This window comes from Gopherus evgoodei, chromosome 2 (assembly GCF_007399415.2).
Source record: "Gopherus evgoodei ecotype Sinaloan lineage chromosome 2, rGopEvg1_v1.p, whole genome shotgun sequence".
In the NCBI taxonomy this organism is placed as follows: Eukaryota; Metazoa; Chordata; order Testudines; family Testudinidae; genus Gopherus; species Gopherus evgoodei.
In genome coordinates, this window is record NC_044323.1 from 181,723,130 (window position 1) to 181,740,361 (window position 17,232).

General features: G+C 42.1%; 1 protein-coding gene across 2 annotated transcripts; it reads right to left on the reverse strand.

The window, feature by feature from the left end:
• Positions 1–1,197: 1,197 nt before the first annotated feature.
• STMND1 (stathmin domain containing 1) lies at positions 1,198–16,919 on the reverse strand. 2 transcript variants are annotated; one of them, XM_030552460.1, is made up of 5 exons: positions 16,799–16,919; positions 15,352–15,481; positions 12,269–12,423; positions 4,859–4,984; positions 1,198–4,404 (listed from the first exon to the last, which is right to left on the reverse strand). In XM_030552460.1, exons 1-5 carry the CDS (start codon positions 16,880–16,882, stop codon positions 4,129–4,131), a joined length of 771 nt encoding a protein of 256 aa, XP_030408320.1. In that variant the 5' UTR covers positions 16,883–16,919; the 3' UTR covers positions 1,198–4,128. The 2 variants fall into 2 exon arrangements, with proteins under 2 accessions (XP_030408320.1, XP_030408319.1); XM_030552459.1 differs by having other exon boundaries at positions 15,301–15,481.
• Between the last annotated feature and the right edge of the window lie 313 nt (positions 16,920–17,232).

Here is a 17,232-nt window from a genome sequence, read left to right on the forward strand (position 1 = left end):
GGGGGAAAATCTCTTTATGTTAGAGTTACTAAGCCTGACTTTGCATACCCTCTGGGTGAGGGGGAAGAGAGATTAGATCTCTCGGTACTTGTGTTTCAAGGACTGGAAGCAGGGAATCTCCTAGGGTCGTCCAGGGAGGGGAGCCTGGGAGGAAGTAACAAGGAAACAAGGGGTGGGGGTTATTTCCCTTTGTTGTAAGACTCAAGGTATCTGACTCTGGAGGTCCCTCAGGGAAGGTTTTGGGGAGACCACAGTGAGCTAGGCACTGTATAATTCCTAGCTGGTGGCAGCAATTATCAAGTCCAAGCTGGTAACTAAGCTTGGAGGTTTTCATGCTAACATCCATATTTTGGATGCTAAGGTCCACATCTGGGAAGAAATGTTATGACACAAGCAGGGAAGAAAAACAGAAGAAGATAACTAAGCAAAAATGGATTATATACAAAAATTAAAATGTTCTTACCACACTCCAGATGCAGCTGACCAGCAGTACAGACACTGAGTACATGGCGAATTGCTGGAAAGTAATCCTAATACGACACAACATGAGCCAGCAAAAACGGAGAAGACCCTGGCTGAAGGGGTGATCAGGCCTTTCAGCTAACACGTGGGACTTCTAATGGTTTTTGGCGCAAGACACAATTTTATCTGAAGACTCTTACTTGTGTCGGCGTTGGATTGGTTCCCAGCTCTTGCACCTATCGGGTTCCAAGCTGGGGCCCTTTACATCAGTAGAAGCTGCACCTGGCACACTAGGGGCTGCACATGACACACCACTTTTGCACACAGCACAGGTAGCACACGGCACACTTGTAGCACATGGCCCTGCAGTAGCATGCGGCACACAAGTGGCACATGGCCCACTAGTAGCACACGGCCCTATACTGACCTTGTGCTGACCCTGTGCTGACCGACGATCAGCCAGACCAAGAGCCAGAGTGTGAGGCCATGGCTACACTCACACTTTACAGCGCTGCAACTTTCGCGCTCAGGGATGTGAAAAAACACCCCCCTGAGCGCTGCAAGATACAGCGCTGTAAAGCGTCAGTGTAATCAGGGCGGCAGCGCTGGGAACGCGGCTCCCAGCGCTGCAAGCTACACCCGTAAGGGATGTGGTTTACATGCAGCGCTGGGAGAGCTCTCTCCCAGCGCTGCCGCTCCGACTACACTCACACTTCAAAGCGCTGCCGCGGGGCAGCGCTTTGAAATTCCAAATGTAGCCATACCCTGAGTTTCGGGTTGTGACATTCCTAACATACGGTTAGCCTTTTTGGCTGCTGTTTTTGTTTTGTTTTGTGTTTTAAATGTGTGGGTGAAGCAATTTAGTTGATTAAAACCAGTGTTCTAAGTGAGGATTGAATTCACTACCTCAGCTGGTCTCTAGTCAGCACGGCTCTATAAGTACCATGCACTAACCCATTGTGTGACAGGAGCACCCATTGAGCAGTTTTCAGAGAACTATTTATGGTGACTCTAAGATCTCTTTCTTGAATCCCAACAGCTAATTTAGATCCCTTTGTTTTGTATGTGTAGCTCGGATTATGTTTTCCAATGTGCATTACTTTGCACTTGTCAGCATTGAATTTAATTTGCCATTTTGTTGCCCAGTGACCCAGTTTTGTGGGATCCCTTTGTAATGCCTCACAGTCTGCTTTGGACTTAACAATCTTGAATAATTTTGTATTGTCTGCAAACTTTGCCACTTCACTGTTCACCATAATGTATATGTTGAACAGCACAGTTCCCAGTACAGATTAATACTATTCATAGTTGTCACTTTAGGTAGTACTTTGTTTGGCTCTCTCCTCCTCCCTTGGCTCCTTCAGGGTATGTCTCCCCTGAAGAGTTTAATTCAGGTGATTGGGCATCTGTGTCTGAGCACCCAGGTTAGCCTAGCCTGGTAGTGAGCAGCCACACTGCACCGCCCTGCTTGAGTTACTATGTGTCCTCACTGGTGCTGCGCTTTCTCATGTGTGTGTCATTAGAACTTCTGGCAGCATAGCCAATGATTTTTAGCACCGTCTTCGGGAGTCCCAGAGGGCTCTGTCCTTGGCTCTCTCTAGACATAGCACTTGGGTGACCTCATCTGCTGAAATCAGTTCAGTCATTGTCATTTTGGTAGGACTCTCCAGTGTATTTCTCCATGCTGGAATTGTGTCTGTGTTCAGTCTTACCTTTGTGATTCTTTCTGCAGTTGCCATCTTGGATGGCTTGTTATCAACGGTAGATCAGCATTTCTGCCTCTGTATTGCTACTGTTCTCCACTGCTGAAAACTTTCATCCTTTTGGCAACCCATTCACATGACACTCGGGTAATCTTCTACCCTTCCCTCACATCCAGTCCATGACCAAATCTCGCACTTTCTCCCTCCATGATACAATAGTTGACATAGACCTGGTCGAGCTCCTCCTTGTTGGACACACCAGGCTGCCGTGTTTGGATCTGTGCATTAGATCCTTGTGCTTTTCAGCTCCCCTAGGTCTGGGTAGACTCCAGGCACTGTTTCTTTCTTTACAGCTGCAGCCATCCATTTGTTCTGCTTGGGCCACAAAGCTCAGTTGTTGATGGTCCTTAGCGATTGGCCCATTTACAGGCAGACCCCCAGGCACCAGTCCCTCACTCCTTGCCACAAGAAGTGTGATTCAAGAATACAGTAAAGACCATCACAAGGGTTTTAAACACAGAGATCATAATCTCAAACAGAATTCAGAGATAAGTCCCCCTGAACCCTCACAATAGCACACAAAAATAGCCCCTCTGCTTTCCTGATGGCTAAATCTTGTACCCTAATTATCTTCAGCCCCAGCCCACTGATTCTCGCTGGTGCTTTCCTGATACCCACATTGCCTCCCTCCAGTTAGTGTAGAATGTTGCCACTAAAACCATTCCTTTCCTGTTGTTCAGACCCTGTCATCCCTCTACTTAAATCCCTTTGCTGGCTCCCCATTGGCCTGCACATTAGGTTCAAACTTCTTGTTCTTACATGAGAGCTGTACCCCACTCTGACCTTGCCTTCTGTCTAATTCCACCACCCCTGAGCTCTGCTAGTTACAACTCCTACCCCTTAATTTGCCTCTCTTTAATTAGACATCGGCCCTGGGATGCAATCCCCACCCAATCTGTATTTGCTAACCTGCCACTCTCTCCTCACTCACATCCTCCCTAAACAAAGAAATCTCCCACATGACTTCTTGATAAATTAAAAATATCATTTTAATGGAAGCATCAAGGTGTGCAATGCCAAGACGGAGTAACCGGGTCACTACTTTAACTGGAGCACTTCCTTGCCCCTCCCGCCTCATTTTTTTTTCTGTTACTTTCAATTGTTGTCACACTTACAATTAGGTTATAAACTTGTTGTCACAGGGTAGGATGCCCCCTTTAGGGAGGTGGACTTAGCCCCCACCTGTGACTAATCAGTTGCTTCCTAGCTGGTGAGAGGAAAGGCCAGTGCGCAGCTCACTAAGAGGGGGAGCTCTTGAGAGGCTCCTTTAGGAGACCCTGGGTCAGGGACAGGATCTGGAAGGGGATTTGCCACACACCAGCTAAGTGAAAGAGCTGGCTGGGGATGCCTGCTGCATAGGCAGCAGCAACAACAACTCTGAGGCCAAGTGGCAGGATGTTGTTTACCTGTCGTGACTGATGTTGAACTATGATTGTATTTGAACCATGGATACAACCTTCAGAACAAGAAAGGAAATACTGACCCCGAGGAGAGCTTCACTGACACACTTGACACCAAAGTGGCCCGCTCTCTAACGTGACTGGGGAAACTGAAGCAGGGCAGATTCTGACACTGGGTTTGGGGAGACCCTGTTATATTTGTCTTTTATTTTTATTGTAGAGTGTCAGCACAATTGAGGGACTGGGCCAAATATTCTACTTCCTGTTTGCAGTCCTCTTCTTCTGCACAAACTCCATACGTGTGTAACCCAGCAAATTTCAATTCATGCTCTTAACTTTAGGAGGGAAAAATGCAACCAACCCTCAATGCAAAATGAGAGAAATTCTTATTGTTTTTTTCATTAAACATAGATGAAAATCCAGGCAATGATTGGAACAAATGAGTTTTGAATAGGACTCCTACATTTCAAAGACATTCAGTGTTTGAGAGAGATTTTTCCTTGTCAGAATGCTTCATTTAAACTGGTGTTATAAGTTGTATCAGACTCTACAGCACCAAAGTGTTCTGAATTGCTGTTTACAATTTCGACAGCTATTTCTTCCTTCTCCAGCAGAGAGTCTGTCTCCAGGTCAAATGATAAAAGCTGAACAATGTTTGTACCTTCTTGACCTTTTGAAGTTGAATAGCCTTCCTCATTCAGCTCAGCTATATTTTGATGGGCAATTGCTGGAAAAGGTCTGCCACTCTGAAGTCTTTCTTTCAGTTGCTCTTCTTTAGTCTGAAAAATACATTGCTTTGTAATGGGGGGTGGGGTGGGGAGTAGGAATAAACTGTATTTGAACACTCACTTTAACAGTTGCTTTTACCTTTCTGTCTGAGTTTAACTGGAATTTTACCCAACTGATTCAGAATTTGGCCAGTTTGCACAAAAAAATTAAAATGTCCTTCAAAACCACTGGGTTTTGTGTATTTTGCTGCAGAACGTGGAAAAATGCTATTCTAGAATTCTCCTTTTTTGTCCCTATCTTCAGCACGATTTTCATGCTCTGAAAACCAGAAAGCTTAACAGCCCTGTCCTCAACATCTGTTGTTGAGAGAGATGCTCCTTCCTGTGACATTGATGTGCATGTTTTACTAGCATTTATCAGAGATGCCGCCACCACTAGCTCAGATTTTAAATGGGGGGTGTTATTGAGAAGACAAAATAATGCGATGTAGCAAAATTAAATTACCTTTCTTCTTTCTTCGGCAGAATTTTTAATGTCCTTCATTGTTAAAGCATTCACTTCCTTCTTTTCGATCTTAAGCTTTTCCAGCTTGGCTGGTGGTTTCTTGAATGGCTTTTCCAGGGCTTCACTCTGTGGAAAGACATTTAAAAAAATGACAATATCATGAGTGTAGTGGGAGCTGGTGCTGGAAGGAGCTAAATCTCATTCTACTTGTGTTGTGTCCCTTCCTGCCTCTTTGTGCAATAATTAAGTGGTTAACTTGGACATAAAAAAGGCTGGAAGCAGTAACATATTAAAAAACTAAAGACCCAGTTATGCAGCTTACTCCTGTTGGTGATCACTTACTGTTGTGAGTAGTTTCACTGTCGTATCCATATTAGTAAGGACTGTACAATCAGACCCCACGTATTGGGAAGATTAAGCAACTGACACTGAAGAGGCTTATAAAAGATTTTATTGTAACTTTATAATCACTTTAAAATTGTTTTCAATATGTGCAAATTAGCAGCCCAATCTTGTAGCTATCTATTGCCGAGTGTAGTGGTTGCTGCTGTGACACTGAAGTTATGTCTGACAACCTCAGAGACTGAATTCTGCTGTTTATCCTTATAGGAGGCAGTTGTGCAACCCACACTGCCCTGTCGATCTGTCTCAACCCTCACCTGGTGTGGGCTACCTCCAGGATGAAAGTTCATTCTCTCATGCCTGTTCTCACTGTGACCTCCCCATTGTCAATAATAGTGGGGTTACTTTGTGATGGGGATAACTGGTCCCCAACCAGTTTTCATTTTCCAATCAGATATCAAATTGCAACAAGTTTCTGTCACTATTGAATTCAAACTAATAGCCTCTGGTAAAAAGCTCTATATTCTGTTACTAGTCCCCTGAGTCATCCAGTCACCAGATTCTATCACAAATAACTCTGCAAGTCAGGCTTCCATGCCAGAAGAATCAAGAAATGCAATTAATATGGAGGATGACTCACTTAATGCGACTGAGGTGGATGAGGAAAACAGTAGATGACTATAATGGAAGAAATTTCATCTACTGAAGAGATGTTTTGCATACAAATGACACACCAAAAACTCATGAATAATGACATGTTCAGTTGTCATAAAAACCTAAAATGGGACAAAATGAAACTCTGAAAATGGTGGTCTTATCATTAATGAAGAAGGCCATTCTAACAGTGTCCAAAAGTGGAAACACTGGAGTACCAGGACCTGAAACTGAGACAGAGGCTAGGTCTGATACTCGGTTTGTGGAGGCCTGTTAACTTGTCTCTTATTTGTACTGTAGAGTGCCAGCACAGCTGAGGGGCTGTGGCAAAAAATTCCACTTCCTGTTTGCAGCCCTTCTCCTCCCCACAAACTCCATGCCTGTATATCGCAGCAAGTTTCAATTCATACTCTTAGCTTTAGGAGGGGAAAATGCAACCAACCCTCAATGTAAAGTGGGAAAAAGTCTTTTCATTAAACATAGGTGAAAATCCAGGCGATTGGAGTAAATGAGATTTGAATAGGGCCCCTAAGTTTCAAAGGCTGAAAGTGGTTGAGAGAGATTTCTGCTTGCCAGAATGCTTCATTTAAGCTGTTGTTTTAAGTTGTATCAGATTCCACAGCACCAAAGTGTTCTGAATTGCTGTTTACAATTCAACAGCTCTTTCTTCTATCCAAACTTAAGATTCTCACAAATCAGGAAAAAAACCCAAACTTATCTCCCAGTTGGATTCCTCAGTAAGGGGACATCATAATGGGTTTCAAGGAGTCCACAAATGAATGATGCCAATAATGGACAGAGAGGAAATATTAACATGATTGAGGTGCACAGTCTATTGACAATTAGGAACTTATGATAAGTGGATCAAATACCTGCAATTTGCCCTACTTGAAATCCATAGCTTTCCGGTTAGTTTCTTCTAGCCTCTCTCTTAATGAGATAGTGTTTATTCTGAAAACAGATTTGGAAAGTGGGTATTTTGCTGTTAATGATTTAGTTATAATTTTTAAGTGTTCAGCCTTCCTGTATAAATGGCAAGGGTTGGGGGAAAATAGAGGAGTATGAATTTTGGACAAAAGTTTAATGCGACTCTTTCTGAAAGAGGAAGAAACCTCTTCATAGATAAACTCAGCTAAACTCTGTCAAAGCACAGGGAGGAAAAACTGTTCTCTCTTAACTCGAGTATTGATCATGGTTATATTTTTGTGTTGAAATGCTAAAACACCGTTACCTGGGGGATATATCAACACAGCGCAACTTGGTTATCAGTATTTTAAGTAGCTCTCTTGATTCTATGATTCCTGTTAGAATTCAATTGACTAATTTATATTGCAGCAGCGAGTGTCTCTCTCTGACCTTGTCTACTCTAGATTTATTGCCATAAAATTTCTCACTGTCTCTATCAATTGTGTAGCTCCACTGGCAGCAGCAATGCTTAGAATACACAGCTATCTAGTCAGTGGGTATTTTAACCACGGGGTCACCTAGACCTGCTTTGTGCAGGGAAAGACAATGTGGTAATTAAAACATTGATGACTCCCAATATTGCTACCCCACTTGTGGAGCTGCATCAATAAGAGCAATATGGGAAATGCTATAAAACAGGGGTGGCCAAACTTACTGACCCTCCGAGCTACATATGACTGTTTTCAGAAGTTCAAAAGCTGGGGGATGCCTGCCAGGACTTGGGGTTTCAGCCCTGGGGGGATGCCTGCCAGGCCTCAGGGCCTCAGCCTCCCAGGGGAGGGGGTCTCGCAGCCTCTGCCCTGTGGGAGACACCTGCTGGGGCTCGGGGTCCCCCACAGGGATGAAGACCTGAGCCCTGGTAGGCGTGCCTTGCAGGGCTGAAACCCCGAGACCCTCCTCCCTGCTGGGCAGGCAAAGGCGATGCATGGGAATTTTTGCCAGGGTTTGCTGTCCCTGCTCACTGACTTGATGCCACTGGGCCCCCTCCCTGCATGGCTGCTGCTGGAACCAGCAAGCTGGGAGCTGCGGTTGTAGAGAAAGGAGGTGGCAAACGGGAGCTGCGGGGAGAGCCACTGTTTTTGCTGCTGCCTTTCCTCATGAAGCTAAAGCAGTGACCCCAACTTGCAGCTGTTTGCTTCACAGAGAGCTAACACCTGGTAGCTGCAAGGAGGGACCATTGAAGGTAAGACGGGGTATGCTGGGGTGAGGGCATGACTCAAGATATTTAGGGGGCAATTTTAAATTGTGCCCCCCACCCCCTCAGCAGGCACCAGTCATCTCTGTTAGCCCCACCATCCCGCCACAGGGCAGAAGCCTTGAACTTCCTCTCTGGTAGGCAGAGAATGGGAGGGGGGTAAAGGGAGGGCTCTGAGAGCCACACTTTAACTGCAAAACAGCCACAGTTTGGCCACCCCTGCTATAAAAGAAAGAAAGCGCAGAGAAGGCCTAAAGGATGTGTAAATTGTTGAGACTAAGCATGTAAGCACAGAAGGGATGGGCTGCTGCTGGGATGGCTCAGTCTTCAATATTTCTGTGCGCAATGTTCTTGAAACCAGCTGTGTAAGTCTCTCACTGTGTCTTGTGCATGTGTGTGGTGCACCTCTTTCCTCTCCATCCATGATACTAGCGCTGAATCCAGATTTTACAAGTGCCCCTTGCATTTGTGCCAGGGAAGCCCAAAACTTCATATCTGAATACTCCCAAATGTTGAGTGATGAAAATCCAGTTTTAAATCATAGAAATGAAGTGCTGGAAGGCACTCTAAGAGGTGAGCTAGCCCATCCCCACCACACTGAGGGAGAACCAAGTATACCTAGACTATCCCTGACTTTGGTTAACCTGTGCTTCAAAACCTCCAATGGTGGGGACTCCATAGCCTCCCTTAGAAGCCTGTTCTAGATCTTAACTATCTTTGTAGTTAGAACATTTTTTCCTAATATCTACCCTAAATCTCCCCTGCTATAGATTAAGCCCATGCCTTCTTGTCTCACCTTCACTGGACATGGAGGACAATCGATCACTATCTTCTTTACAACAACCTGTAAGATATTTGAAGATTATTATCGGATTACGGGTTTGTTACAGAAGTGCGTGGATGAGGTTCTGTGGCTTGTGATATGTAGGAGGTCAGACTAGATGATCACGATGGTCCCTTCTCTCCTTAAAGTCTTTGAGTCTAGGTCTCTCCTCAGTCCTTTTCTGAAGACTCAACCTTTCCTTATTGCTCAGGTTTTCTAAACCTTTTATTGTATGTGTTGCTTTTCTCTAGACTCTATCCAGTTTGTCCACAGCTTTTCTTTAAAGTGTGATCCCCAAAACTGGACACATTACTGCAGCTGAGGCCTCACCAGTGCTGAGTATAGCAGGACAGTTACCTCCTGTGTCTTATATATGACACTCCTATTACTAAACCCCAAAATGATACTAGCCTTTTTCATAACTGTATCACATTATTGTCTCATATTCAATTTGTAAACGACTATAAAATCCAGATCCTTTTCAGGAGTACTACCACCTAGCCAGTTATTCCCCATTTTGTAGCTAGGCATTCAATATTTCCTTCCTAAGTGTATTGCTTTGTACTTGTCTTTGTTGAGTTCCATCATGTTGAATTCAGACCAATTTTCCAATTTATCAAGGTCATTTTAAATTTGAATCCTGCCCTTCAATCAAAGTGCTTCTAGTGTCTCCCAGCTTGGTGTCATCCATAATTTTTATATGCATACTCTCCACTTCATTATCCAAATCATTAATAAAAATATTGAATGGTATTAGACCCAGTACAGATCCCTGTGGGACCCCACTAGATACATCTTCCCAGTTTGACAGCAAACCACTGATAACTGCTTCTTGAGTATGTTTTTTTTAATCAGTTGTGCATCCACTCTGCAGTAATTGAATCTATACCACATTTCCCTAGTTTGATTATGAGAATTTCATGTAAGACTGTGTCTAAAGCTGTACTAAAATCAAGATATATCACAACTTCTGCTTTCCCTCTCTGCCATCCATTAGGCCAGTAATCCTTCTCAAAGAAGGAAATTAATTTGGCTCGGCATGCTTTGTTCTTGACAAATCCATGTTGGCTATTACATATCACCCTATCATCCTCTAGGTGCTTACAAATTGGTTGTTTAATAATTTTTTCCAGTATCTTTCCAAGTATGAAAGCTAGACTGACTGGTCCATAGTTCCCTGGGTGGTCTTTGTTCCTCTTTTCAAAAGACAGGTGCTATATTTGCCCTTCTCCGGCTCTCTGAGATCTCACCTGTCCTCCATGAGTTCTCAAAGATAGTCCCTAATGGTTCTGAGATTTTCAGCTAGTTTCTTAAGTACCCCACAGTGAATTTGATCAGGTCCTGCTGACTTAAATACATCTAACATACCTAAATATTCTTTAACATGTTCTTTCCTTATGCTAGCTTGTGCTCCTTCCTCCAAGTTGTTAATATTAATTATGTTAAGTGTTTGGTCACAATTAACCTTTTTAGTGACGACTTAAGCAAAATAGGCATTAAATACCTCAGCCTTCTTGATGTCATCTGTTATTAGCTCTCCTTTCCCACTAAGCAGTGGACCTACACTTTCCTTCATCTTTCTCTTATTCCCAATGTATTTATAGAATCTCTTCTTATTGCCTTTCATGTCTCCTGCTAGGTGTAACTTGTTTTGTCCCTTAACTTTTCTGATTTTGTCCCTACATGCTTGTACTATTTCTTTGTACTCATCCTTAGCAATTTGTCCATGTTTCCATTTTTTGTAGGATTTATTTTTGATTTGCAGGTAATTAAAGAACCCCTGATGCAGCCATGTTGGCTTCTTAGTCTTCTTCCTTCACAACAGGATAGTTTGCTGCTGTGGTATAATGTTGTGGTTTGGAACCTTCTCTGGTAATACCCCTTTGGGTTTATGTTCCCAGTCAGCTACTTTACAGCTACGACAGAGTGGTAGTCTTGGAGTAGATTGCTCTTATAGGATGTAGTGCAGGCCAAGTTCTCCAGTGTAACTGAGGAATATTTGATAGCTAACACCTTGGTGACAAATCTGTGTTCCTGCTATCAGGCTGCTCAGGAAGGAAGCAGACTCAGCTCCAATTTAAAATATTAAGTGATAAGATGGCTAGAAATGAAACCTGCTCCCTCCAATAAAAAATAATTGATTTAAAAAAAATATCCTTGAGGGAAACAAACAAACGTCAAAGGAGAACAGATAAAGGTTAGCTGAAGTCAATAAAATGGAACATGTAATCTGAATGCTTGAGTAGCTATTAGTATGAAAAAAACAATAGAGCAGACAGCACTCACTTGGGTTATGAACAAAAAATGAATGAACTTTAGCCAGAGAGGGGATAAGAGGAATGCAAACCCCATTCAGATATACAAAAACCTGCTCGGGGGTGGGGGTGGTGGGCACTAGGCAAACCTAATCCTTCACACTCCACAGAAACCCTCAACACAGGTTGTAGGGCTGTAGCCATCCAGTCTCCAGCTGCTTGCCAGGGGGAAGAGATGTTGCACAGAGCATTCTCTTCTTCCATACCCAGACTTGCAATCTGGATAAGCAAGTACCCAAGTACTTTTTCTTGTACAAAGCTCTAGTTCTTTAATTACACAATTTGTGAAGACTAGACCTGTGTGAATGGTTTACCTCAAACCACAAAACTACTCAAAACTATTCTTGGTTTGGATTTGCGCTGTGTCCATGAACCAGCATGGTTTGATCACATTTTGTTTGAATCCACAAACTGTTCATGAGCTTCTTGTGAACTTCCCCTCCCTTACATGTGGATATCCATGAACTTATCTTGAATCTAGTCCCTAGAATAATGTTTGACAGGAAAAAGAAATTTTGCAGGTACAGGGGAAAAAAGCAGCACTATATTTTACTAAAATAAATGGTGATATAGATGTTGTTCAAATCTGGCTTTCATAAAAATGAATTTAATTTTTTAAATAAATTTTGGATTAGGCCAACAGGAATTGTGGATTACTCAGAGACTCAGATATTTCATTCCCAAAATCTTGATTTAGCTGTAACTGTCAACCTCAAATAGTAAAAGACTGAAAGTAGATTGTCAATTAACTTCTTCCACGTATTTTCTGATTTGAAAAACAATTCAGCGATATTCAGTTTCCAGTGAGCATTTCTAACAAAGGGCAAGCAGCACAACTCCCCACCTAAGGCCAGCATGGGGGTGTGAAAACAAATTAATAGAAGTTGTGGTCAGAGTCTTCTGCATTAAAATAAGCTTCTTAATAGTATATTTCTCTGTCATCCAACTTATTTCTAAATCATGTAGGTCCCTATCTTGAAAGGAGTTTTGTATAGAGCTGCACTAATTGCAATGGGCTCTATGTGGGTGCAGTGATGGATCAGCATAGAGCTCATTGCATGATCAGGCCTTTAGTAACTGTCTTAGGTTTTGAATGGCATTGATAAGATACTTGCCTTGGCATCTGCTTCTCCATTTCTAAAAGTTGTACTTTGGCTCTTGATTATTCCTTGCATCATTAGCTCCTCAAGGATATCTGATGACTTTTGCCTCTCCCGTTCCTGTAAGTGCATTGGTTTATTGACAAATCCACCACTGAGTAACATGATGTCTTTAAAAAGAAAGTGTTTAAAATTATTACTCGCACAGAGCTGAGATCAATTTGCCAATTTAATTTCAATGTCACTTCCAATCCTGTAACTTCTCCATGTATTTATTTACAGAGGGTGCCCAATGCACAAAGCCTTATGCGCCACTTAAACTCTGCATTAAGGTTTTAAATGGTCTTAAATGATGTACTGGCTTTGTGCTGGCTGTCTGCATGGGATGAATCCCACACTGTGTCCTCTTAGGTCGACATTCAGGAGAGCATCCCTATTTGAGGATATGCTGAGGTCCCATGGAAGTCAATATTTACATGTTTTCCTGAACCGGGCCTTAGTGAGTCTTTGTAATTCAGATTTTAAAATATTCATTGAGCCAGTTAGAGAACTCTACCATTTTTGGATGAGAATAGGTTATCCATTAGCAATGAGCTTTCTATAGACCATTGCACTCTATGAAATTGAAACAAAAACCTTTCATATGCTTCCATGACCTATATTTGGTTGTAAGAAAGTGTACGCCCTTGCGTCTGATTACATTTGTTTTCTGCACTAATTATATATTTATAAACAGGAATTAAGAATAAAAAAAATTTTTGATAACCCTTCTAAGCTGCTGTTAGGTTTCCACATATTAGACATGAACTATAAACAAGGAACACTTTGTTGCCAAGATAGATCAGGTTTGCAGCCCTTGGTTTGCAATTACACCGTCTACATTAGCAAAAGTGAGGGCTTTTGTGAGATGTAGAGTTGGACCACATCAGAATGACAGTTGTTTGACATCTGTCACTTTTTCATGAGTGGCGTGAAAATCCAATTGATATATTTTATTGTGAGAAAACAAGAACAGTAAGCCTGTATAGGGTTATTTTTTTCAGAATATTGAGATCATACCTGCCCAAAGATGACTTTAGCAGTCATCTGTAGCTGTCACCCAAAAATCAGAGGGGGCTAGCCTTCCAACCAGCATCAAAAATATGTCAGCAAAAACAGGCTTATGTGCTCACAGACTAAGTGTGCTAAAAGGATATGTACTCTTTCAAGTTAAGGAAGGGCCATGTTGCATAATACCCATTTAAAATTAACATTTTCCCAGCAATGAGTTAGCCACTCCCAACTTCCTTTTGAAGACTCTTTGTGAACTGTAATCTCAAAAGTGTCATTGGTCTTTTAGTCTCTCTTACTTTATATTTCTACATGAGTGACACTATGAATAGCTTAGCAATTTTTGGCCAGTAAGTTTGCAGGCACACATATGCAGGTAAGAAAAATCCTTTCTCTTGATGCTGTTATATATATGTGAGCATACTCAATAGTGTGTGTGAAAAATAAGCATGCATTTGTGTGTTCAGCAAACTTTCTGGAATGCAGGACCTTGATGTCTTGGGAACATAGATTATATTTTGCTTTTCTGTAACAAAAAATTAGGAAATGTGTATAATGCTCATTATAATAGGCCCCATAAAAGTATTTTAAATATAGCAAGAAAAATGACAAAAGATGTAATCACATTGACATTTTCTCAACATATTTTACTTATTACTGGGATCAAAACTATGATTCATGATGTAAAATATAAAGCCATATTTAATTGTATGATTTCACCAGAGTGGAGAGAGGAAAAAATATGAAGTTAAACATAACCAAGCAATGATGTTTATCACAAAATATGACTTAAAAGTATTAGTACTACAATCCATATTTATAAAGCACTCATCCCTCAGAGTATGAATGCTAGTAATAACCCTTTGTGCTTACATAGCATTTTTCTATTGAGGGGCTCCAAGTATTTTCAGTGAGGGCAAATAAAGTTTGCTGTAACGACTTTTACTTACATATTTCCTTAACTCGTGTGTGTGTGTGCATGTGTGAGAGAGAGAGTGAGTGAAAAACATGTTACCCCAAAACACAATTTTACCCATTTAGATTTATCAGTCTAGCTCTATATCTTACACAGAATGTTCTCAGGCAAATATAGCTGTTTAATTTTAATGTGGAGGAAACCAAGAGACATGGGAATGGAATTTAAGTTGTTTTTAAAAAGCAGCAAACTCTAGTATTTATTCCTTTAATGTTCACTTGGAAACACTGTTTTATTGCAGGCCTTGCTTGTAACAAAGAACAGTTACTTTAGACTTTCATTTTGACTAAGTTTGTTTATGAAATTCAAACCATTCTTAGTTCTTAGAAGACAGGCAAATACGGGATTTAAACAGCAAAATAAGTGTTTTAATGTGTACCATCTGCTGTTAGTTTAGCAACTCTTACCACTGCCAAAGTATCTTAAACTTATACAAGGGTCAAAGCTGAATGTTCCCTTTTGCACTTACACAGCCTGGGGTAGATCCTTAGCTGGTGTAAAAATTTACATAGCTTTATTGCCTTCGCTGGAGCTATGACAGTTTTCACCAGCAGAGGATCTGCCCCTAAATATTTATTTCCATTTTGTTCCTTAACTTCAATGTGAATTTAGTGCATGTGAAAGGCCAAATTATTCCCCTGCTTAACCACAAAACAGTAACAACACTGGCAGGGTCAATGCCAATATGTCACAACCCTAACTGGGAGTGCGGGATCTTGTGTAGGAGCGACGTGGGAGTTCATTCTCCATGATCTGTTCAACAAGCCTGCCAACAAGGGTGAAAATTACTGTCTATTATGATTGTGAGAATTGAGTCACACAAAGTTAAAATCAGTAATTGTATATTACTGAGTTGGGCCAGATTTGAACAACTGATTAGGGAGCGCAGCCCTGCAAATGCTTGGAGTCAATGGGACATTACATTGCACTGTGTAGTAACTGTTTGCACAACTGGTCTCAAAGAGGTGAATGGCTCTGTATCTTCTTCCTTTTGGTTGCTATGAGGTTTTTGGTTGTTTACCTGTGTTTTGCCCGTTATTTTTTTCTCTGGGAGAAGGTGAACTTTCTTTACCTTTCCCAGGTAAATTTCCCCCACTGAGTTCATCTTCACGTTTTACTCCACTGACTAAGGTGCCTTTTGACCCAGCAGACCCATCTCGAAGGGTGGAGCCAGTTGCTCTCTGAGATGGGTCATTATTAGCCTGTGAGAAAAAGAAATAAATACATGAGAAAGACACTTAGGGAAATTTAATCCCATGTATAAGCAGACAGTTCCTGAAATAGCTCTATAAAAGTGTCAGGCTTAGAGCGGAGCAGAACACAGCTCTGTGCATCTGTGTTACTCCCGAAATGTCCTGACAGTGAGCCACATTTTCTCATAGATTATCGACTATGTTAATAAAATGAAGAAGAATTTCAAGAACAGAAGCAGTGACCTCACACCTGGCTGTGTCCTTGGTCACATTAAAAGTAAAGTCTTGAAACAATTCTAAATGAAGCTTTGTTTGGAACTATGTAGGAAGATGTGACCACAATAAACATTCAGGAGTCTTAAATAATCACTTTCTAAGGATCCCATCCTACATGCCTAACTCAGTGGCAGCTTTGGGTGCCCAAGAAATGCAGGCTTGGGCTTTAAATGTATTTTATTTTTTATGCTTTTGAGCCTTAATTCTGCAATAGCAAGAAGGGCAACAATAGTGTGCTCCATTTTATGCCAATTAATCATGATCCTTATGCTCCCAGCAAATGGCTAAGGCAGCCTTTGGTTGGGCAAAATTTCTGTGCCCTCTGTTATGCTGTGTCCATGACAGTGTGCAGTTGGTACTGACAAAGCTGGTGACAGGGCAATGCCTGCATCTGGACTCTCCCCATTACATGCCGCTTAGAATTCCACTCTCCTGAACTCATGCCATTTCTCTTTTCTAACAAGAGGATGACACCGGACACATTTGCAGCTTCCTTCAATGATCGGACACAAATCCTGTAAAGAAAGTTGCGCACTTGCTGCATACAGAACACACTATTGAATCCGTTGAAACATGACATCAGCTAAAATATTTTTGCCTGCATGTGGTGGCGAATCCATTGTCCACTCCCATAGCACAACATAACCTCTCAAAGCAGATGAGCAAATATGCAACAAACTGTCTTCATATGCTCATGCCACTCCAGAGTGCCCTCAGGCATTGTAATATATAATCTCCTGGGTCAGACTTACCTATACATATGTGATCATTCATCATTGATGTGGAAGGAGCATCTAGAGGGATCTAGCACCCTTAATTAGAGGAATGAGGGAGAGCATTACAAAAACCTTCCAGTCTCCATAAAGAATTGTTAAAATCTATAAATCCATATCCACAGACACACAGTGAGCCTGCCTTGTCTGTGTCCCTGCAATGCAGGCTTGTACCAGCTTGAGTGAGTTCTGTGTTAAGGGCTGATATAAAGAGTTGCCCAAAGAAAGCTCTCTCTTGTAACATCCTGTTCCACATCTGCGTGGGAAAAGTTGTTACCTGGGCCTTGGCTCCCCAGCCATTCGGCAGCTCCTTGACTGATGGCTGCAGCACCTCTACCCTGCTGGAACTGCCGCAGCCCATGGCAAGACCGTGTCCACCTTCTTCTCTTGCTTTGAAGGTCCAGGAGGAGCTCGGCTGTGCACGGTCACTAGGGACTCAGGCAGTTGCCTGGGCCTGTTGCTACAATAAATGACAACACAAAAGGTTTCCTCCTAGAGTTTGGGAGATTGCAGTACACACACACACATCACCTATGTCCAGGTGATCTCACCTTATGGTGAGAGGGAACCTGGCTTCCCTGTGCCAGCTGCGGGCACTGGAGTGACAGCAGCAAGTTTCTGCAGGTCACACAAGAGGGCAGGATGCCTCCAGGCTTTTTAAAGGGAAAAAAAGATGTTTTCATGTAACTTTTTCCCATACTGCAATTTCTA

Excerpts from the sequence above, each read along its gene's own strand:
- STMND1 (XM_030552459.1), bottom strand. The coding sequence starts at position 16,882 with ATGGGCTGCGGCAGTTCCAGCAGGGTAGAGGTGCTGCAGCCATCAGTC. Across the intron at positions 12,424-15,300 it reads AAATAACGGGCAAAACACAG|ACATCATGTTACTCAGTGGT; the intron begins GTAAACAACCAA and ends TTCTTTTTAAAG. Across the intron at positions 4,405-4,858 it reads CTGCCGAAGAAAGAAGAAAG|ACTAAAGAAGAGCAACTGAA; the intron begins GTAATTTAATTT and ends TGTATTTTTCAG.